The sequence below is a fragment of the Canis lupus genome, chromosome 21, assembly GCF_048164855.1.
Source record: "Canis lupus baileyi chromosome 21, mCanLup2.hap1, whole genome shotgun sequence".
In the NCBI taxonomy this organism is placed as follows: Eukaryota; Metazoa; Chordata; class Mammalia; order Carnivora; family Canidae; genus Canis; species Canis lupus.
In genome coordinates this window covers 39,119,241-39,142,566 of record NC_132858.1, presented here as the reverse complement: position 1 = coordinate 39,142,566, position 23,326 = coordinate 39,119,241, and the positions used below count along the sequence as shown (strand labels likewise).

At 39.1% G+C, this 23,326-nt stretch overlaps 1 protein-coding gene across 8 annotated transcripts in view; it reads left to right on the top strand.

Annotated features, from left to right (window-relative positions):
* Nucleotides 1–23,326, top strand: part of CCDC146 (coiled-coil domain containing 146) — a 115,789-nt gene that overhangs the window by 16,166 nt on the left and 76,297 nt on the right. For all 8 annotated transcript variants that reach the window (XM_072791427.1, XM_072791431.1, XM_072791428.1 and 5 more), the window contains one exon: nt 2,958–3,127. In XM_072791427.1, coding sequence (XP_072647528.1) covers nt 2,969–3,127 — 159 coding nt within the window. In that variant the 5' untranslated portion in view covers nt 2,958–2,968. The remainder of the gene's footprint in view (nt 1–2,957; nt 3,128–23,326) is intronic.

Below are 23,326 nucleotides of genomic sequence, written 5' to 3'. Positions count from 1 at the left end.
CTTTTCTAAAGGTCAAAGTTTGTCTGATAATATCTATCAGAACTCTGTTATAGTGTCTTTTTGTTGCTTCCCTCTGGATAATGTTTTACCTGATTTAAAGTATTTGAAATGTTTTCATGATAATACAGACTGAAAACTTCCCCAGACTGAGGAATTTGTACAAATTCAGCATAGTGACCTTCTTTTGTTGCCTAGGTAAGCTGCACTGGGCAAGTGCAGTGCCCTAGGTAAAGTGCAGGGCTTTGAGAAGATTGCCTGAAATTAAGTTTTGAAAGTTAATGTCATCCTGATTATAAAAATTCCAAGAGCCTTGAAAAAGTATTTTTAAAGAAATATATGTACTATACTTTGCAAAACTGTGATAGCAGAAAACTGGAAACATTCCACATGTTTATAATTTGGGGATTGAGTAGCCTGTGGCATAGCCACATAAAGGAGTGTTGTGCAGGTGTGCAATGACATGAGGGTTATCTCTGTACAGTATTATAGAGTTCTTTAGGGTATATTATTAAATCTCCATGTCTGGGTTTTGCTTCAAAATTATATGGAGAGCGGAGGAGTAAGTAGAAAGGTTTAGATAAAACAAAATTGTTCATGAATTATTATTTGTTGAAGCTAGTTGATGGACACTGGAGGATTGACTATACCATTCTGTTATTTTTGTTTATATTTGAAATATTTCTTAAAGGAAAAGCTAAAATTAACAGGTATGATCTAATGTTCTGAAGGATATATTTTGCTGGGATAGTCATTAACATTTTTCACCCATGAAATGGTTGAACCTACATATTTTAGCGTATAAACACAAACAAATGTAGATATGTAATCAAACCTTTTTTAGCTCCTTAAAGATTTAAACAACAAACATGTAATTGGTAAAATTGAAGTATTATGATGCCTTAATAACAACAGATTCTTTTATTTTATTATATATTTTTAAAGATTTTATATATTTATTTGACACAGAGAACGAGAGCACAAGCAGGGGTAGCGGCAGAGGGAGAGAGAGAGAGAGAGAGAAGCAGGCTCCCTGTAGAACAAGGAGCCTGATGTGGGGCTCAATCCCAGGACCCTGGGATAGTGACCTGAGATGTAGGCAGACGCTTAACCCACTGAGCCACCCAGCTACCCCACATAAAACACTGCTTTATGGCACTGAAAAAAATATACACGTATTAAAGGAGTGGGAATCCAAACGATCTCAGTAGCTATTACTATCACAAAAAGAAAGACAACCAAATGAAGCGAAAGGAAAAAAAAAGAAAAAAGACAAAAAAAGAGAAAAAAAAAACAAAGAAAAAGAAAGACAATCAGACATTTAGTGCCTTCTGATGGAAATGAATGCTACCACCTATGAAGTATTTTTGTAGCAAGAATTGGAAAACAAGTGTATGTATAATTTATGTCTGTGGTAGAAAATTAGAGATAGCAGAATAGAAGCCGAAAGTCCACAGGTATTATCATATTTAATTTGTGTATACTTTTTATGAAACAAAAATTAGTTGCTGTGACTCCCATTTTAGAGAGGAAGAAAAGAAACTTAATGAATAAATGGCATGACTATGGCCACCTGACTAATAAATTTAGGAGCCAGAGCCTACCGTGCCTTCCAGATTCATATTACAGATCACGCGTTCCCTATTAAAAGAATGAGGATTCCCATCATCAAGGAGCAGCTAATCTGATGAGATAGACGTGAGAGATGATACATGTTCAACAGAAGATCTGGACCTTAAATTTATGACAGTTGGAGTTATCTTCTCTGGCAAGAGAAAAGTGCAAGTATACTCTTCTGCTAAGTGAAGATTCACATGTGTCAGAAATCAAAGAGCAAATGATTAAATTGGCATTTAAAAAAAAATGCAATGGAGTCTTCTTACTAGCTCTCTTAAAAGAGCAACTATCCCAATGCCACCAAAATGGGCCAGAAGAGACCTTGCAGGCCAAGACAGGTCCTTTTAGAGGTTGCTCTGGATCCACTTGAATATGTGAGCAAATCAATGGGCTGGCTACGTGACTTGTGCAGTCATATAAGGACCTGCTCTCAGAAGGGCTTGAGCTTGGTTTAATGCTAGTCACCATCTTGATATCCTTAATTTTATTCTTGAACCTATGTTTTATAAGTGAAGTCTGATAGGATAACTAAGCATGTACATGGGCAGCAGATATAGGCGAGGGGCAAGGCAGTACATACAAGCATAGGCCTGAGCTGTGGTCATAGCAGGAATACAGGTATGGAGCAATTAAGCAATCGGGCTGGTGCACAGGTGCATGCCTCAGGCAGTGTTCACCACCATAGGGTGTTGATTTTTAGTTTCCCCCCAAATTTTTGAATTAATTTTGTGTTATATTTTAAGAGTGAAAGTTATATTTATTTACCCAATCAATAAATAGTAATTGAAGATAACTATACTGCTCAGTAAACAAAATTAGGTTTCTACTCTCATGGAGCTTACATTCTAGTTACATCACTTTTTTCCAATTAATGCAACAATAGCTTACTTTTTAAAATTAGGGTTATTGGGTCATCTGGGTGGCTCAATCAGTTAAGTGTCTGCCTTTGGTCATGTATATTGTATGATGTGTATATCAGGATCCGGTCATGATCCCAGAATCCTGGAATCGAGCTCCACATTGGGCTCCCTGTTCTTTGGAGAGCCTGCTTCTCCCTCTCCCCATGCCTCCTGTTCCCCCTGCTTATGTGTGCTCTTTCTCTCTCTGTCAAATAAATGAGTAAATAAATAAATACATAAATAAGAATTATTGAGTGTAACAATGGAGAATATCTTTATAACAAAGGAGACTTTATAATAATTTATAGCTAAGTTTACTGATCTGAAATTTCATTGGAGAATAGCTTAATCCAGTTGACTTTTGCTTGCTTTTATTATTTTCTACTAATTTTACTTTATAGTTGAAGATTCCCTAAAGCTGGATATGGTATCATTTTATTTTAGAATTGTGAAAAATGGAAGACAGTACAACAGACACAGAACAAGAAGAGGAAGAGGAGAAAGATGAAAAAGATCAAGAGGACCCCATTTATGCTATAGCACCCACAATTAATATCCAAGATGAGCGGTGTGTTGATTTATCTACGACTCCAGCTTTCATTTGTCTACATGAGGTATGTTTCTCTTTACATATTACTATACTAAGACCTGTCATTATCTACTTAAAAATCAGATGAAGCTAATGTTATTATCAAAATGATTCATTACATGTAACCTGTAGGCAATATACATAGTTTGAAGCATTTTAAAATAAAATAGTCCCCACCTTCTCTTCCAAAGTCTTATACAATCTCGGACTAACACAGTGGTGTAGATTCTGATACTTTTATAGCATAATAAATATTTGCATATATATGGTCAATTAAGTACATTCTATAGGTCAGTAAATGATATAAGAGAGCAAATTTCTTTCATTATTGAATATGCTATATTCACTTCCATAAAATGAAGATAAAAGATCTTGACATATAATGATAGAAAAATGTACATTTACCTAACTAAATGTAGCTAGAGCAGTAGAGCACCGAAATATACTGCTTCTTAACTAGCAGAGAAGAAAAAAGGAAATATGATTTTTGTTCGATTTTTGTCTTATTGTCTAATTTTTTAAAAAGGTGAACATTTAGGAAATGCTCATATATGAGGAGAGTTTCTTTTTAAAATAATAACTGACTACATATGCAACTGTTACCTTATCATGCTTGAGAACTATACTTTAGAAAGTGTTTTAGAGGACATCTGAATTCTAGACTATTTACTTTATGCAAATATAACTGAATAAAATCTCTAAGTTGATAGTCATAATAAAAATAAGCTTAGGAGTGCCTGGGTGGCTCAGTCAGTTGAGCATCTCACTTTTGGTTTTGGCTGAGATCATGATCTCAGGGTCATGGGATCAAGCCCCTCATTGGGTTACTTTCAGCAGGGAGTCTGCTTGGGATTCTCGCCATTTCCCTCTCTCTCTGCCCCTTCCTCTGCTCGCTCTCTCTCAAATAAATAAATCTTTTTTTTTTTTTCAAATAAATAAATCTTTACAAAATAAAAATTAAAATAAGCTTAAAAACTCTTAGAACAAAATCAGAGTTTATTCAAAACCAAGAAGCAAAACCAAATCCCCACCCAAATATTTTGTTGGTGTAAAGATTTGAAATAATTGCTGCCACTACTGTGAATTTTTATTTTATATAGAAACAGGGTATCAGGAACACAAGATGTCCACTTGTCCTGTTACTGTTAATTTTGATCACTTGATTAAAGTGGTGACTTTCACAATGTTTCTCCTTTGTAAAATTGTTATTTTTCTGTTTGAAATTAATCAGCACCTATGGGGATATTCTCTGAGACTGAGATTAAATATCTTATTCCTCCTAAAATTTTCACCTACTAGGTTTACATCTCTTGATGATACTTGCCCAAATCAATTCCTATTATGATGGTTGCCAAATGATGATTGTCTAATTCCATTATTCAATCTTCATTTATTAGTTGGCTTCTGTAAGGCAGAACTTTTTCTTCTTTTATTTCTATCTACCTTTTTCCTATGTATCTATCTAGACCTATAAGTTCTTATTCCATTCAGTGAGTTATAATCCATGACTGTCATTTTTTGTTTTGATGTTTCAATTTTCCCTGATTTTGCCATTGTACACCTCTTCAAGAGGACTCACTTGTTCTTTTGACATGACTCTATGATTCTTTGTGTAATTCTTTAATTTCTGTCATAAGAATGTGTTCCAGACTCATCTTGCATTTTCTTTGCTCCAGCCTTGGAATTCTCAAAATTTCTCAAAGGATCCCTGGTTCCTTTTAGTGGAGAATGATATATTTGCAAACTTAGATCTCAGTGCTGGGTATGCTCATAGCTACTGGTCTGTCATTGCTTCTAAGTCCTCTCAGAAGACAGCTAGGCAACAGATGCATGAATATATTTACCCACAAGTTTATAGCTATTTCTTTATCTATATTTATATCCTTAAAACCATGAATTCACATCTCTAGTCTTAATATTTTTAAGGGCTCTCTGTTTCTGCTAAAATCCATCATATATCTAACTTTTTGCAATAGAATTTCTATTTTTATACCACTACCCTTAACAATTCTATCAAATAAAAAATAAGGCTATACTGGAATTCATTTCTACTAAAGGTTATGCAAATAATAAAAATTATAGTCAAGTTTTTTAAGGCACAGATAATGAAGCATGGAAGGTTTGTCTTATAAAGTCAAAGGAGCTCTTAGGACAACTTCTGCATACTGATGTTCAGTGTAACAATTTATTAAATATCTCAAGAATCTCTCAATATACATGTATGCATAAATTATAGTTATTAAACATTGGGGATGACTGGCCCCTGATAAGGTTGATACCTTAGACTAGCGTCAAAGAACTGTCTTATCTACACTTCTGAGTAGCGTAAAATTACATTACTAATTAAATCAGTAATTTCACTGCATGACAGCTGTTCCTCAAGACAGCAAAACCTTGCAGAATGATTATCAGCATCAAATAACTTTATTTCCATAAGAAACACCACTGAAATTGCTCCTGTTGGCATCTATAGCTTTATTTGCTAATTCTTTCAGCATTTGTCTAAGATTTATGAGTCGTAACAAAATTTTTGACCTACTTTATATAAGCTTCCCTCCTTTGCTTATCTAAACAGAAGCTGTATCTGCAGAATAGCAAGAGTTCAGATGGCAACTGAAAGAAAGCAGTCAGAAATCCACTTTCAAAAGTCCAGATGCTTGGCATCACATTGAAAGAACCAGAAGCTGCTTACAGCATGTATTATTATTAATGCTAGTCACACAATTGGCCCACATTACCAAAATACGAATGGCAAGGTCTCATTTAACATTGCCTGCAGAGGGCAGCCCCAGTGGCGCAGCGGTTTAGCACTGCCTGCACACCGGGGTGTGATCCTGGGGAACCGGGATCGAGTGGAACTGGGATTGAGTCCCACGTCGGGCTCCCTGCATGGAGCCTGCTTCTCCCTCTGCCTGTCTCTCTCTCTGTTTCTCTCTCTCTTTCTGTGTGTGTGTGTGTGTGTCTCTAGGAATAAATAAATAATTAAAAAAAAATAAAAAACATTGCCTGCAGAATATGCTCAGTATGGTATTCATAGCACTGTGTGATTTGGGCCCAAACCACGTGTGCAAGCTAATAATTCACTTAGATTCTTCTGATCTTCTGTTTATGGTGCACTCCATCACAGGGACTCTCCCACACTCAGAAGCCTAGGGAACTGGCACATATTCACAAACCATGTTGCAAGAAATCTGGCTGTCCAGAAATACTTCTAGTCACATTGCCTCCTGAAAGACTGTGCTATTCACACCCAAAGAAATCAAATCAAATACCTGTATAGGCCATACTTTGTAACCCCTGCATCTGTTCCTAATCTTTTAGAGTCTGGCTTAATTCCCATTCCCTTAGAGAAATTTGCCAGTGTTCCCTACAACCTCTCAACTGTTCAAGCATTTGTAGGCTCCACCCGTCACGTGTTACCAGGTCATTAACAGATATTTATGGAATATCTTCTCCTCATATAATATTTTACATGGAAAATTTAGAATTCCCCACTGACACTGGGACTATATAAATCAGTAAGACCTAACAGGGCAGGAACTACACTGTGTTGATTCACACTGGGATGAATGTTCCAAGTGGTACTTAGGAACTAAGCCACATGGCTTCCAGCAATAGACTGTATGGATTAATGCTGCACATCTGCTCCCCAACTCTACCATCACTGTCCACCTGTGAGGCCTGATGCTCCACAGATTTTTATTGTCTTATTGAAAACCTGATGGTGTTCTATTTTATTTTTTTAATTTTTTTGTTATCAAAAAAAATTTTTGTTATCATATAACATATATACAGTGGTGCTTACAAATACTCAGCGTACAGTTGAGTGAATGTTCACGTAGTCCTATAACTCAAAACATTCAGAACAAATTCATCATTCTTCTCCCAATCCTAATTCTTCTCTTTGTCAGTTTGAGAATTAAATATCTTCTTCCAATATCTCTTGAATTTATCTGTTCTCCACTCCTGCCATATATTCCCACTCAGATCAAAATATGTTTCCTGCAACCCGGGGTGTCCCTTGAGACCCTTCCTAGTCATTGCTCCCACCAAAGTTAACCACTATTCTGATTTATCACTACCCATTAGTTTTGCATCTTCTTAGATATCACAGACATGGAATCACATAGTCTGTGCTTTTTTGTGCCTGGCTTCTTTTGCTCCCATTACGTCTTTGAAATTGATCATAGCATTGAGTGTGGCAGTAGTTCATTCTTTTTTACTGCTATATAGTGTTCTTATTTGTAAATATGCCATAATGTGCTTATCCTTCCTATTCTGTTTAGAGATTGGGGTTGTTTCCTGTTTTGGATGATTATGAATAAAGTTCTGTGATCATTCTTATGCATGCCTTATACTTATGAATTCATTTCTTTTGGGTGTATACCTAGGAGTGGGGTTACTAGGTCATAGTCTGGGTTTATATTCAGCTTTAGTAGATAACTTCAAATAGCTTTCCAAAAAGATTATACCAACAACACACTCTATGGGCCATATATAACTCTTGTTGTCCAATACAGTGGCAAGTGTTATTTTATTTGCATTTTATACAGCACCTGGCTCAAGACCTTGCACAGAGACAAGCAGTAAATATTTAGCACAAAAAATCATTTTTTCAACAAATAGTTTGGATATGTCTCTGTTCAAAGCATCATACTAGCTGCTGTTTGTACATCCAAGATTAACATAAGTTATAGCTTTCATGGTATTCCCCAAGTTAGGATTTCTATTTCTGTCTGTACATAGTTATGTAAAGTACCACTGATTTGTAAGTGTGACGTCAGGTGTCAAAAGTCAGTGTGTCAGATGTTGAAGTTTTCCAAGACTTCGAAGCCATAAAGCCATTCTTGTTTTAATGCCAAGAGTCAAAGTCAAAACATGAAATTAAGTTGCCTTTTTGGCTTTTTGTTTTTCAACAAGAACCTTCCTTCTCTTCATTTCCTGAAAATAATTCTTGTGCCAATCATAGCTAAGTCTTTGACCTATAAAGAGAAAAGGTAGCACAAGAGCATTTGGAGGTATGAGGGGCCAATGTGAACACTGGAGGGAAACACTAAGGAAGTAGGAATGTATGTCAATATAGAATACGAAATTCTGTAAAAGCAGTGTGTGGGGGTGTTCGAGTATTGTGGGTGAGTAGATGAAGAGGGATTAAGCTTGCTGATATGTGACCTTTTCACTGAAACAAGTTATATAAGACTATCAACAGTTGGACTTCTTACAAAATGTGTAATAAATATATTCGTGTCCAAGTTTTAGTTGCATGTCAGATTTGGAATCAATTGAGATACCAAGAAGTTTTTGAAGAGTAATGGGAAACTTTAGATCTTAATCCATTTAACAGATATTAATTCAATGCCGACTATGTGCCAAACTCTATGCTAGGAGATATTTATTATAGTTATTATTAAAGTCACTAAAATCAAATTTATCCCGCCAGCTCCTTCTTTGTTTTGAGTGCCTCCTGTATGCTTGCATAGTGCCAGACAGCATAGGTATTCATAGGCATAAAGCATATAAAAAGTTACTATTATATAGAAGCTTAATTTGGGGAAAAGAAACTTGAAATACTAAATATCAACAAAAGGCAACATATAATTGTGGACCTGGAATGTACAATCAAAGTTATCAGAATTGAGTGGAAGGAACAATGACTGGGAATGGGATGATCTGGAAAAAGCTTTTTGGAGGAGTAGGACACAAGAGGGTCTATTTCAGCCATATTCACTATGTCTACTATGAACCTATTTCTCTGTCCTTAAGCTTTGCCCACACCCATACACGCATGTACTGGGAATATTTTTAATAGATGATCCTAAAGTACCTCAAGCTAAACATGATCAGAACTAAATTCATTATTCTTCTCCTAAACTTAGTGTTTGTCCTGTATTCTATCTCTTAAATACCTATTGAATTTGTCTCTGTTCCATTCCTGCCATATTACCAATTAGAATGCCATTTTGGTATCAAGATAAGATGTAAGGAGAGACTGAACCATGGCAGTGGCAATAGGAAAAGGGATAGAATATATATAGGAGAGATATTAAGGAAATAGAAAACACTGGACTTAGCATCTGAATGGACAGGGAGGAGGGGAGTGAGGAAGAGAAAAGGGAGTGAACTGATGGATGGATTTCTGATTTGGGAAAGTGGCCAGATTATGGTATCCTAAGGGACAGAGAATCCAGAAGAAGTATCAGGTCTGAGAGGAATGCCCAATATGTGGATCTTGAGTTTCCCAGGGATGTCCTTGGGCTGGATATATATACATAAAAGGTTCTCACCGGTATTCAGATTGCTTTCTGAAAGGATTGCAAGTTGCTTTTATCTATATTTAACAGCACCTTCTACCACTGTGTGTTTATAAAAAGATGTTGCCATCATTTACGTAATTTCTTACTTTTACTGGGATATCCACATATTCAAAAGATACTTTCTTATTCTTTACACATATCATTCTCCTAAGGATGGTAACAGATTAAATAATTTTAGGAATTTTTAATACAAATTTTTGATTAGTTACTGAAAATATTGGTGATTTTCTGGTGCTACAAAAGCTTCCTTAATTTTCTAGGTTTGACCTCCTCTAGATACTAATAAATTTCTTGGGTTAATCTGTAATGAAACTTAAAATGTTTTTCAAGAATGAAAATTATTTCTATTTCTTTCATACCTGAATTAGTCAAGTAACTGGTTACAAAGATGAACATTTAAGATCCTCATCCTCAAGGATCTTAGTCTATGTCATTTTAAGCCTGTAATTTGATTCCCATAGCAATTCCATAAGGAATAGGAATTTTAAGATACTATTTTTATCTTAAAGTTCTGAAAGGTTGAGACTTGCCCTGAGCTGGGCAGGTGCTGAGCCAGGCAAGGAACCCTGGCTCCTCCCTTAGTGCACATTTCATCTGACATTCTTCACTTGACATTGATACATTTAAACACTACTATTTTAGGATTTTAACAAATTGACTTTATAAGTAAACTGTGTATTAAAAGAAAAGCAATAAAGATAAATATTTAATGTTCTATTAAAATATTTCTCCTTAACTTCCCTATCCTTTTCTTAGTTATCACACTTTATTAATATGCTATATGTAGAGGACATGCATTAAAAAAAAAACTATTAAATCTCTTCTTAAAATCTTTCTACAAGTGTTGCTATTGTTGGTCTATTTTCACTTGTCCTTTTAGACATCAGCCAGCATTGTGGGAATAATTTTTCAGGATATATTTTTGGCTGTCAAGAAACTTTAAACAGACTGATAATTTGTTAAACAATACAGATAGGTTCCATGTTTCCCATTAAGTTATTTATTTTTGGTGTTTTCCTCTTTTTTAACTCTGACAGTAAGGTGGAAATTTAAAAATCTCTCCAGTATGGAGAAAGACTTTGGGACATGCTTGCAATGCACTTAAATATTGGTGGCATTGACATGGCTAATATTTATTTACAAAGATTAAAGGTTTATATTAGGATTATAAGAATACAAGCCATATTCCACTTTGCAAAGTAGATTAACGCCCCTAAATTCAATCAGTAAAATCATATACTGCAGAGGAGTCCAGGGGAAGAGAAAAGAAAGTTCCATGTTAGGGTATCCTTATATTTGGTACTTTTAAAATGGAAAACATGAAGATTGATTCTGTCCAGGAATCCAGGGTGTTGTCGGAAAAACTCTGCTATCTGAACATGTGATCAGTGGCAAGTGGGAGTCAGAAGGGACTTGAAAATCAAGGACAGAGAGAGTTCCTCTGTTTCTATCTGAGATTATCTTCCTTTACTCATTCTGAAATCTTTACTGAGCATTGAGCACAGGCTAGGCTCAGGGCTAGGAACCAGAAGACAATGCCACAGTGACCCCACCCCCAAGCATCTCATCTGTCCCTTGCTCAGTGTGGTTAATTGTCCTTAATTTCCCTTTCTCCTTTTTGATTCTTTTATAGATATAATGAGGAGCTAGTTTGTGTATATGCATGTGCCTGTATTATTTTTCACTATATGTTTAATAAAATTTTAATTACCCCTGTACTTTTCATTGATTCTTTAGATAAACTGTTATAGCAAGTTGATTAAATATTAAAAATAATAATCTAAAGGGGTGCCTGGGTGGCTCAGTTGGTTAAGCCTCTGCTTCTTGATCTCAGCCCAGGTCTTGATCTCAGGGTTGTGAGTTCAAGCCCCATGTTGAGCTCCACACTGAGCATGGAGCCTACTTAAAAAAAAAAAAAAAAAAATCCTAAATTCAGATACTTTTTTTTTTAATTGTCACTGTGAACAGATGTTGCTCTTAAAAATAAGGATTAGGAAGAAATACTTAATAGTATTATTTTTTCCTTTGAGAAAGTTCTTGAGAGTGAAAGTAAGTTGACTTTTGAAAGCTTGTGGCTCTCAGTAGAGAACATCCATTTTGTGAAACAGTACCTTCAGTAACCCAAGAACTATTTGAATATATATTGACCTTGAGCAACACAGGGCTTATGGGTGCCAATCTCCCTGCACAGTTGAAAGTCCACACATAACTTTTGACCCTTCCCAACAGAACTTAACTACTAATAGCCTACTCTTGGCCATACTAATGATATAAATAGTCGATGAACATATTTCACATGTTATATGTATTATACACTATATTATTACAATATAGTAAGCTAGAGAAAAAGAATGATATTAATAAAATCATAAGGAAGAAAAAATACATTTATAGTACTGTATTGTGTCTATCGGGGAAAAAAATCCATGTATAAGTGGATCCACGCAGTTCAAACTGGTGTTGTTCCTTCCATATTGTATGATGTAACAGGATTTCTTTCCATTTTAAGACTGAATAATATTCCATTGTGTGTATACACCACATTTTGTTCATCCATTCTTCTGTCTATGGACACTTGGGTGATTTCCACCTGTTGGCTATTTTGTATAATGTTGCCATGAACAGAGTATACAAATATCTCTTCAAGATCCTCACTTTCAATTCTTTTGAGTATATACCCATAAGTAGAATAGCCGTATTGTGAATTTGCATATTCTGACATTTCACTGTTATTGCTGAAGTGCTCTCCATAGAGGCTGTAATAATTTATGTTCCCAGGGACAATAAATGAATGTGACTTTACTGTGCGCTGTCTAACTTTTTGACCTTTGTCACTCTGCTGAAAGGAAAATGTTATCTCATCATAGTTTTCTTTTCTTTTTTTAAGTTTTTATTTATTTACTCATGAGAGACACAGAGAGAGAGAGGCAGAGATATAGGCAGAGGGAGAAGCAGGCTCCCTGCGGGGATGTGGGGCTTGATCCCTGAGACTCCAGGATCACTCCCTGGGCCAAAGGCAGGTGCTTACCGCTGGGCCACCCAGGAGTCCCTCATCATAGTTTTCATTTACACTTACCTTCAAATGCATGGAGCAGAGCTTCTTTTCATATGTTTATAGACAAAATGTCCTGTATAGGAAGGCAAACAGATTAAGAGATAGATGTTGAAATGATAGTAGAAATGATAGTCTATTACTCACAGTTCTGAAGGAAAAGGGACATGCCTTGCCATGATGAGCAACCTGAGGAAGCACTGGGAACTCAGGAGGTAGAGGGAGAGGGAGGGACTGGGCAAGAGCCTTTATTGTGACTTTCTTGGGAAGGAATGAGTGAAGCAGGGTAGGGCAGGCTTGGGATTGGTGAGTAGGATTAAGTTCAGTGAGCTCTGGGCCATAGGGACTGTCCCTGGTTATTTGGTACTTGGCTCTGGGGTGATGGGGGTAAGTGTAGTGGCCTGTGACAGCCTAATAAGGAGAGAGTTGAGAGCATGGACTCTGGAATGGTTGGTTTGCATTTGAGAAGTGTACCTCCAGGAGGAAGATTCCTATCAAGGCTGGGAAGGGGGAGGATGAGGGAGGCAGGAGGCTAAGGCGACGTGACTCAGGCACCTTATCAGGTTGTCTAGAATAAGGTGTATCTGGCCAGCCTAGGCATACAGAGCAGACGTTAAAGCATCAGCTTCAGGAAACCCATATGGTTAATACAAAGACCCATTTGTACTTCTTTTTGTACGAGTTCTGTTCACATCCTTTTTTCCATTTTTCTATTGTGTAGTTTTTTTCTTATAGATCTATAGAAATTCCTTATACATTTAGAAAAGTAGGCCTTTGTGTATAATATGCATTGCAAAAGTCTCTCAGTTTGTTGGATTTCTTTTGAGTTTCCTTAAGGTGGTTTTCTTTATGTGGAAATTCGTTTTTTTATTGCGCTTTTCTTTTATGGCTTCAGATTCTGTGTCATACTGTAAGAAGACCTTTGTTACTCTGAGATCATAAATTTGTTTCCTGTATTTTCTCCCAGTACATTGATAGTTCGAGTCATCGTATTTTAACCTTTGTCACATCCGGCACTTATGTTGACGTAAGGGCAAACAGAAAGGAAATGCCAGCAGCAAGCTTAGAACCTAACGCCAAGTCCACTATCTTCTGAGGCAAAAGTTCTTTACTGTATTCCCAGTCCATGCATACCCAACGGGGGGCAAACAGGGACACCAGGGTGCATCTGAGATATGAAATAAGGGGTGCAAGGCTTACCTGCTATCAAGCTTCAGATTAAAAAGACAGATTTTGCTGTCTACAAAAGACTATATCTGAGCATGGACAGGCTCAAAATATCTTAAATCTTAATGGTTTGGTTTGGGAAGAAAATCTCTGATCGGCCAGGGCGGAGTAGTGGTTCAGCACAGATGGGTCTTAGTTCTAGCTCTGCCATGTACAAGCCATAGTGCCTTGAGCATCAATACGGTTCTCTGAAGCTCATTTTACACTAACAGTACATTTCTCAGCTTATTATCCCTTCATTTCACTCTGTTTTTAAACCGCTTTCATCACTTTTTTCCGGTGGAAATCTTATACAGCACCCCAGTCTGTAAACAGATGTGGGTGTGGTGGGTGCAGAGGTGAAGCATACAGAGTGGAAGGTGCCCTCTGCCCTCTCCTTCACATCTCCTGTCTCCATCAGCACACCATGGGGGTGGAGGGAGCCCCATGCTCTGTACAGATAGTTTGTGAGCCCAATAAAACTGAGCTCTCTCTCTCACCTTAAAATCCATCTCAGCACAGCCAAAAGGAAACACAGATCTGCCTCCAGAAAGCCTTGGATAGCAGTTTGATTACATGACTATTCCTTCAGGAACAGAGGATGGAGTTCCACAGCACATCATGCAGCAAAACTCCCTAAAATTCACAGCAGATGCCTCTCCCACACGCCTTTTAGCACCTATTTAAAAACTCTTCCAGAAACTGTTTTCCTGTCCCCGAGCTGTTTTTCCCCCCTCTGTATCTCTACCCATCCTCTCCTTGACATCTTTGGCTTTTTCATTATTTTGTAAGACAGTCTTCAGAGTTCCTTCCAATTTTCCTTCCCACCCAGGATCCCACCATCACCTCACGGACCCGGACACAGAGCTGAGCAATCCGTGAGTAGTTGGCAGGGCAGATAGTAGGTACTTTGACTTGACATTTTCCTTCTCTTAGGTTTTCTTGCTTGAGATTATCACACCTCTTTGACCTAACAGGCAAATCCCTTTATAGTCTCCACCGTTCCTCTCTTTTTGGTACTGTCCCTGGACAGAGACCCCAGGCTCCAGCCAAATTAGACACAATATTGTTTTCCTAACTAGTGCCCCATTTGCCACCTGCCGATGCCTTTGCTCCTCCTATATCCAGCTCAGAAGTGCTCTCCTTCACATTTCTGAGCTTCAGTGGTCTACTCATTGTTTAAAGACAGCTCAAATCCTGCCTTTTTCTTGAAGCATTCCACTTCCTGACAAAGTGAGATCCCTGTTTCTTTTTTTAAAAAATATTTATTGTTGTTGTTTTTTTTAAAAAAGATTTTATTTATTTATTCATTGGAGACACAGAGAGAGACAGAGACATAGGCCAAGGGAGAAGCAGGCTCCATCCAGGGAGCCCGAAGTGAGACTCAATCCAGGACCCCAGGATCACGCCCTGGGCCGAAGGCAGGTGCTCAACCACTGAGCCACCCAGGTGCCCCGAGATCCCTGTTTCTGCTATCAATTCCCTGCATGGTGTTTGTACCTTATGCCATTTACTATTTTCTCTCCTGTTTTTTAAACTAAATTTTGGTAGTTTTAGGAACTTTGAAAGCAGGAAGCCTATGCTATTCGTCTTGATATTCCCTGAAAACTCTTTGTTTAGCTTATCATCGTGTGTGTAGCCATGCCATTTTCAAAAGAATGAACCAACATTGTAATTAGGAAAGCCTTCCACGAAAAAAAAAAAAAAATCACACTCCTGAATCACCATTTTACAAAGCCAACTCAAAGAGGGGGACATTTCTTCCAAGTTTCTGAATGTGTTTAACCACATCAAGTCCACTTAAAAGTCTAAGTTAGAAAGATCATACCAAGTTAGAATGATCGTGCATCTATTATAGTTTCATTTTCGCTGGCTGGGTCCCCGAAGGGATATGCAGTGGGGAGGCAATGATTTTTTTTTCAAATATATATTTGAAAACAAAACCTCTTCTTCAAGTGAAACTTAAGGTGGAGCCCCAAGATATAGAATGAAAGCAGAACTATATTCTAGGTGAACAGCGTTTCATGCATCACACGCTCTCCCGGTTCTTCCGACCCGCTTCCATGGGCATTCACAGAATAGTCTATGGAACCTTCGCCACCCTAGCAGTTCAGCAGGTTAAACGCCAACTCCATGCTCATCAGACAAGCATCAGTCTTCTTGTCTATTTTGCATAGCTACCCGTGGTACCGTGGCCTCTCTAGATGTGCAATCATTGACTTGATCCGATGAAGACAAAATTTTTACCTGAATATAAGAATTAAAAAGTCGCCGTTGCTAACACCATTCATTTATAAGTGATGTTTACATTTTTGAATAATTATTTTATATAACAAACGAAAAATAAAGATTTTGGCATTTACATGATAAATGTTTTGGCTTCTAAAGAACTTACAAAGTGCTTTGCACTTAAGCAGAAGGTTTTCATCATGAATTGTGCCACGTAACCATGGAAGTAAAATAGTGTTTGGAGAGCATAGAACACTTGTTTGGCCTTTTCTGTCAGAGTTGTTATAAATTCTGACTTAGCTGCAGGAAGAAAATAATTTTTAACTACTAGGTTAAGTAGGGACATTAAAACACTTGAAAATGTATTAATCTTAAAAATATCTCTTGTCTGCAGAATATTATGTAATTTGTTTTGCAAAATACAAAAATATAGGCTTCACCTTAAATTGAGATTTTATTGGAATCATTTTCCACTTTAAAAATTCACGCAGAGGGCAGCCCAGGTGGCTCAGCGGTTTAGCTCCGCCTGCAGCCCAGGTCGTGACTCCGGGGTCACGGGATCAAGGCCCACCTCAGGCAGAGCCTGCTTCTCCCTCTGCCTGTGTCTCTGCCTCTCTCTCTCCCTCTCTTTCTCTGTGTCTTTCATGAATAAATAAACAAAATCTTTAAAAAAAAATTCACGCAGAAAACCCATGGAGGGGTAATACTGAGATTTGCTTCTGTGTGCACTTTACCATGGAATCTCATAAACTATCTTTCATGGAAAATTAGCCCATTTCATGAGAAATATACCCAGAAAGCCAGGAAAGCTGAAAGTGGGTAACGGACCACACATCACAAACAATTTGCAGGGAACAGAGGTTTGTATGTTTGTTTTTCAGGGGAGACTTTAGTGAGTGTAAAATATTACCTCCCTATTGCAGCATTAATCACAGCAGAGACAACATTGGAAATGCCCCAAGGGAAGTGTCCAGCACATGACTGGCACTCAGCAAGTGACAGCTGCTTGTCATTATTACTATTCAGAAGCAAGAATCTCTAAATAAAATTAAAACAGGCGACTTAATTAACTGGAAAAAATGTGATACTACCGTTACTGAATGAACATAAATATAAGCAAGTAGTTTTGCGAAACTTTCTTTGATAAACTTTCAAAACGTAAGCACGAACTATTTGATTTGATTCTGACAGAAGATGAGAAAGCCAATTTCCAGAGGCAGAAACTGAACAAATTTTAGATTCTATATGGTCCCAAATAAGCTGAACCTTTGTATGAGGTCTTTTGTAATAGAGAACCAATTCATCTTAAATAGTATCATCCTTACTTCTTAAGAAAACCTTGAATGCTAGAGATTAAACTCAGATTTTGAGAGTTTTTATAGTTATTTGGAAAAGATCATATCCAAAATACTCTGATAAGCATATAGCATCATGCTATACACATATTTGGCAAATGATACATATTCATATCGAAATATAAATATAAGTGTAATATCAGCTATTTTAAAAGACTAAGACAAAAAGGCTATTTATGGCCTTTATTTATGGTCTTATTTAGACAAAAAAGGCTAAATATGATTTTCGGAGGTGGAATTTCAAAAGAAGAGTTTATATCCTCAGAAGTGTAGTGTAAGTTTCCTTCTGAAAATTACTAATAAAATAATATAGATCTTTTTGAGATATTGTGTTGTGTCTAAGAAGATGCTGATCACGAGTTAGCTAGATCATGGTTTTAATTATGGTTTACCTCTGGGACTTTAGGTAAGCAAAATTGCAGAGGCAGAATTAAATATGGACATGGCAACAGTAGGCTGCTGACCTGACAGAGAGGTCGTCAAGAAGAAGAAGGAGCAAAGTAGAAGGAGCCATGCTATGGGGTTGTGGAGGAGAAGAGAGGCAGTGAGGAGGGGACATTTCAAGGAATAACAGCAGCACCAATAGCACAGAGAATTTGTTATCGCGGATTTAAAGAAAGCAGTCTGAAGTTCTTTTATGGCAGCCTGTTTTAAATAACATTATTCAAATAAGCTAGCTATTGGCCCATGTTTATTCTGTTGTATTGACTTTTTTGACTATATGAGCTGCATAGCTATTTTATTTGGATTGGTAGGTTTTCTTGTGTATTACAGCATGTGTTACAGATAGCACACAGAAGCCTGCGTGTGTATCATACGTGTATGCCTGTGTGTTGATGTGTGTGTCTACACCACCAGGGGAACCTGCCCGTATACAGAGGACTATACACATTTCCAGCTGGACCCAACATTAAGTGAAAATTGCCAGTGAGATTCATTTATAGCTATTCTAATGCATTTTCTAGCTATTTTCACTTTGAAGTCTTAGAAATACAAGATTCCGATTACTGCTAACTGGGATAACTTTTGGAAAATTTTTTTTTCTTTTTTTTTATTGGAGTTCAATTTGCCAACATATAGCATAACACCCAGTGCTCATCCCATCAAGTGCCTCCCTCAGTGCCCATCACCCAGGCACCTCAACCCCCCCGCCCACCTCCCTTCCACTACCCCTTGTTCGTTTCCCAGAATTAGGAGTCTCTCATGTGCTGTCACCCTCACTGATATTTCCCACTCATTTTCTCTCTTTTCCCCTTTATTCCCTTTCATTATTTTTTATATTCCTCACATGAATGAGACCATATAATGTTTGTCCTTCTCCAATTGACTTGCATAATACTCATAGTGCAGATCTATTTTTAACTCTTTGAGGAACCTCCACACAGTTTTCCAGAGTGGCTGCACCAGTTCACATTCCCACCAACAGTGCAAGAGGGTTCCGCTTTCTCTACATCCCCTCCAACATTTGATGTTTCCTATCTTGTTAGTTTTCCCCATTCTCACTGGTGTGAGGTGGGATCTCATTGTGGTTTCCATTTTGAGTTTATTTTTGTGTCTGGTGTAAGAGAGTGGTCTAGTTTCATTCTTCTGCACGTGACTGTCCAATTTTCCCAGCACCATTTATTGAAGAGACTGTCCTTTTTCCAGTGGATAATCTTTCCTGCTTTGTCAAATATTAGTTGACCATAGAGTTGAAGGCCCATTTCTGGATTCTCTATTCTGTTCCATTGATCTATGTGTCTGTTTTTGTGCCAGTACCACACTGTCTTGATGACCACAGCTTTGTAGTACAACCTGAAATCCGGCATTGTGATGCCCCCGGCTCTGGTTTTCTTTTTCAATATTCCCCTGGCTATTCGGGATCTTTTCTGATTCCACACAAATCTTAAGATGATTTGTTCCAACTCTCTGAAGAAAATCCATGGGATTTTGATAGGGATTGCATTGAATGTGTAAATTGCCCTGGGTAGCTTTGACATTTTCACAATATTAATTCTTCCACTCCATGAGCATGGAATATTTTTCCATCTCTTTGTGTCTTCCTTGATTTCTTTCAGAAGTGTTCTGTAGTTTTTAGGGTATAGATCCTTTACCTCTTTAGTTAGGTTTATTCCTAGGTATCTTATACTTTTGGATGCAATCGTAAATGGGATTGACTCCTTAATTTCTCTTTCCTTAGTTTCATTGTTAGTGTATAGAAATGCCACTGACTTCTGGGCATTGATTTTGTATCCTGCCACACTGCCGAATTGCTGTATGAGTTCTAGCAATCTTGGGGTGGAGACTTTTGGGTCCTTCCAAACTTCTTGTTGTGATTTAGTTCTAATTTCAAGGCATTATGGTCTGAGAATATGCAGGGGACGATCCCAATCTTTTGGTATCAGTTAAGATCTGTTTTGTGATGCAGTATGTGGTCTATTCTGGAGAAAGTTCCACGTGCACTTGAGAAGAATGTGTATTCAGCTGCGTTTGGATGGAAAGTTCAGGAAATATCTGTGAAATCCATCTGGTCCAGTGTATCATTTAAAGCTCTTGTTTCTTTGGAGATGTTGTGCTTAAAATATCTGTCATTTGCAGAAAGTGCCATGTTGAAGTCTCCTAGTATAAGTGTATTATTATCTAAGTATGTCTTTACTTAGGTTATTAATTGATATACTCGGCAGCTCCCACATTAGGGGCATAAATATTCATGATTGTAGGTCCTCTTGTTGGATAGATCCTTTAAGTATGATATAGTGTCTCTCTTCATCTCTTACTACAGTCTTTGGGATAAACTTTACTTTATCTGATATGAGGATTGCTACCCCTGCTCTCTTTTGAGGACCATTTGAATGGTAAATGGTTCTTCAACCTTTCATTTTCAGGCTGTAGGTGTCCTTAGGTATAAAATGAATCTCCTGTAGACAGCAAATAGATGGGTCTTGCTTTTTTATCCAGTCTGAAACCCTGCGTCATTTGATGGGATCATTAAGCTCATTCACGTTCAGAGTTACTATTGAAAGATATTAATTTAGTGTCATCATAATACCTATTCAGTCCCTGGTTTTGTGGCTATTTCTTTGGGCGTCCTCTTTCTTTTACAGAGTCCCCCTTAATATTTCTTGCAGAGCTGGTTTGGTGGTCACATATTCTTTCAGTTTCTGCCTACCTTGGAAGCTCTTTATCTCTCCTATTCTGAATGAGAGCCTTGCTGGATAGAGTATCTTGGCTGCATGTACTTCTCATTTAAGACCCTGAATATATCCTGCCAGCCCTTTCTGGCCTGCCAGGTCTCTGTGGAGACATCTGCTGCTAATATTTCTCCCCATATAAGTTAGGGATCTCTTGTCTCTTGCTGCTTTAAGGATTTTTTTCTTTCTCTTTGGAATTTGCAAGTTTCACTGTCGGGGTGTTGAATGGTTTTTATTGATTTTGGCGGGGGGGAACCTCTGTATCTCCTGGATCTGAATGCCTGTTTCCCTTCCCAAGTTAGGGAAGTTCTCAGTTATGATTTGTTCAAATATGCTTTCTGGTCCTCTGTCCCTTTCGGTGTCCTCTGGAACCCCAATTAAACATAGATTTTTCCTTCTGAGACTGTCACTTATTTCCCTTAACCTTTCCTCATGATCTTTTAATTGTTTTCTCTTTTTCCTCAGCTTCCTTCCTTGCCATCACCTTGTCTTCTATGTCACTCACTCTTTCTTCTACCTCATTATCGTTAGGACTTCCAGGTTGGATTGCATCTCATTTAATTGATTTTTAATTTCGGCCTGATTAGATCTAAATTCTGCAGTCATGAAGTCTCTTGAATCCTTTATGCTTTTTTCCAGAGCCACCAGTAGCTTTATACTTGTGCTTCTGAATTGGCTTTCTGACATCGAATTATAATCCAAATTCTGTAACTCTGTGGCAGAGAGTACTGTTTCTGATTCCTTCTTTTGTGGTGAGTTCTTCCTTCTAGTCATTTTGCTCAGTGCAGAGTGGCTAAAAACGAGTTGTACTAGAAAAAGGAAGAAAAAGAGAAAAACAAACAAAAACAACCAACCAACCAACCAAACAAACAAACAAACAAAACCAAGGCGGGTTATCCTCTGGTTCTATAGACTGTAAATCCCTCAACTTCCCCTGGAGCTTTCTAGTGCTGCTCGGTCTAGAACTTGCTCTTCCCCTGTCCTTGCAGCTGGTCTCTGGGGGAGGGGCTGCTGTGCTGAATCTCACGTTTGTGCACCTGGGGGAGCTGTCCCGCCCCCTGCCAGGTGCTGGGCTCAGTGGAGCTGATTACCCTGTGAGGCCCCGTTCCCTGGCCGCCCCGCTCCGTCCCAGGCACAGGGTGACACCAGGAGGGACAACCCCACTGGCGGCGGCCAGCTCCCCAGCCCTGGAGTCCGCTCCGGCAGCAAGCACCGCAGCCTCCAGTCCGCAGGGGTCTGGATGCTCCGGGGGCGGGAGGCGCCTGGTGGCAGGAACATCCCGGCTGTCCTGGGCCCTCCCGGCCTCCGCCTGTCCCTGGGGGAGCGCAGGATCCTGGGCTGTGGCCCCCGGCGCCCTGGGCTCCCGGGCCTGCAGCACTGGGATCGCTCCCGGGATCGCAGCTCCCTCCGCCGAGCCACTCCCGCCACTCCCGGGGCCCCAGCCCCCCCCCCCCCCCCCAGAGACCAGCTTTAAAAAAGATTTTATTTATTTATTCATGAGAGAGAGAGAGGCAGGGAAAGAAGCAGGCCCCATGCAGGGAGCCCGACGGGACTCGATCTGGGTCTCCAGGATCACACCCTGGGCCAAAGGCAAGTGCCAAACCCCTGAGCCACCCGGGCTGCCGCTGCTCCAGCCCTTTACTGCTCTCCCCCGGCGCACTTCCCGTTAGCCTCGGGAACCCGGGAATCCGGGGGCCCCACTGCCCCTCCTGGGGTCCTGCCCGAGTTCCCTGCGAGCGCCGTTCCCTCCGGGAAGGACCCAGAGCGGATTTTAAAGTTCCCGCTTCTCCGGGACTGGGCTCTCCTGTCCCCAGGCCCCCCGCCCCGCTCAGCCCGGCTCCTCCTCGCGCCGGGGGGGGGGGGGGGCTCCCCCACTGGATTGATTGATGGATTGATTGATTGATTGATTTTCTGTCTTCCTACCTTGTTAGAAGCGCAAACCCTTGTCTCTGTTGCATTCCAGCTGTTCTCTCTTTAAATCTCAGGCCAAGGGGATCCCTGGGTGGCTCAGTGGTTTAGCGCCTGCCTTCAGCCCAGGGCCTGATCCTGGAGTCCCGGGATCGAGCCCCGCCTTGGGCTCCCTGCGTGGAGCCTGCTTCTCCCTCTGCCTGTGTCTCTGGCCCCCCCTCCCCCGTCTATCGTGAATAAATATGTAAGATCTTTAAAAAAAAAAAAAAAAAAACAAATCTCAGGCCGAATTCGCAGGTTTTCAGGATGATTTGAAAGTTCTCTAGGTAAGTCAGTGGAGACAGGTGACTGGGGACCCTACTCCTCCACCAGCTTGCCCCGCCCCCGAAAAATGTTTTTGAAAGATCATTGTCTCCAAAAAAAGGCTCGGTCACCTTTGGGAATTCAGGGGACTGAGTTCTCCAAGCACACCCAGACTCCCTCATTTCTATTCTCACTTCCAGCTCTTCCCAATAAATAAGCAAAAGAAACCTGGCCTAGGTATGACTCAGTAGACATTGCATTTTGGCAAGACACAGAATAAAATTAGTTTTAATTCAGCCGACTCTGCTTGTTGCCGTGGGAGAGGGAGGAGATTGGAATTGAGAGTGGTTTGCAAAGGGGTCTCTAGTCTAATAGTAGTTTTCTTCAGTCAAAGCATTCATGGATTTTGTATGATCAAAATTAATTTCAAAATTACAATATGGTATAAGAAGTATGGGGAAAAAAGTCTTTTTTCTTTAGGAACACAGTCAAGGAGAACAATCACTGTGTGTTCTGGTATTGCCATACCCCTCTGCATGACATGTATCCAGAGGCCTGTTCCCAGAACTCCTTCTAAAGGCTTGCCAGTGTATGTACCCAATCTATATATACTCATCCTCTTGTCATATTTCCCCGACTTCAACCACTTCTCACCTATATTCACCTGTATTCACTGCCTCCCAAGTC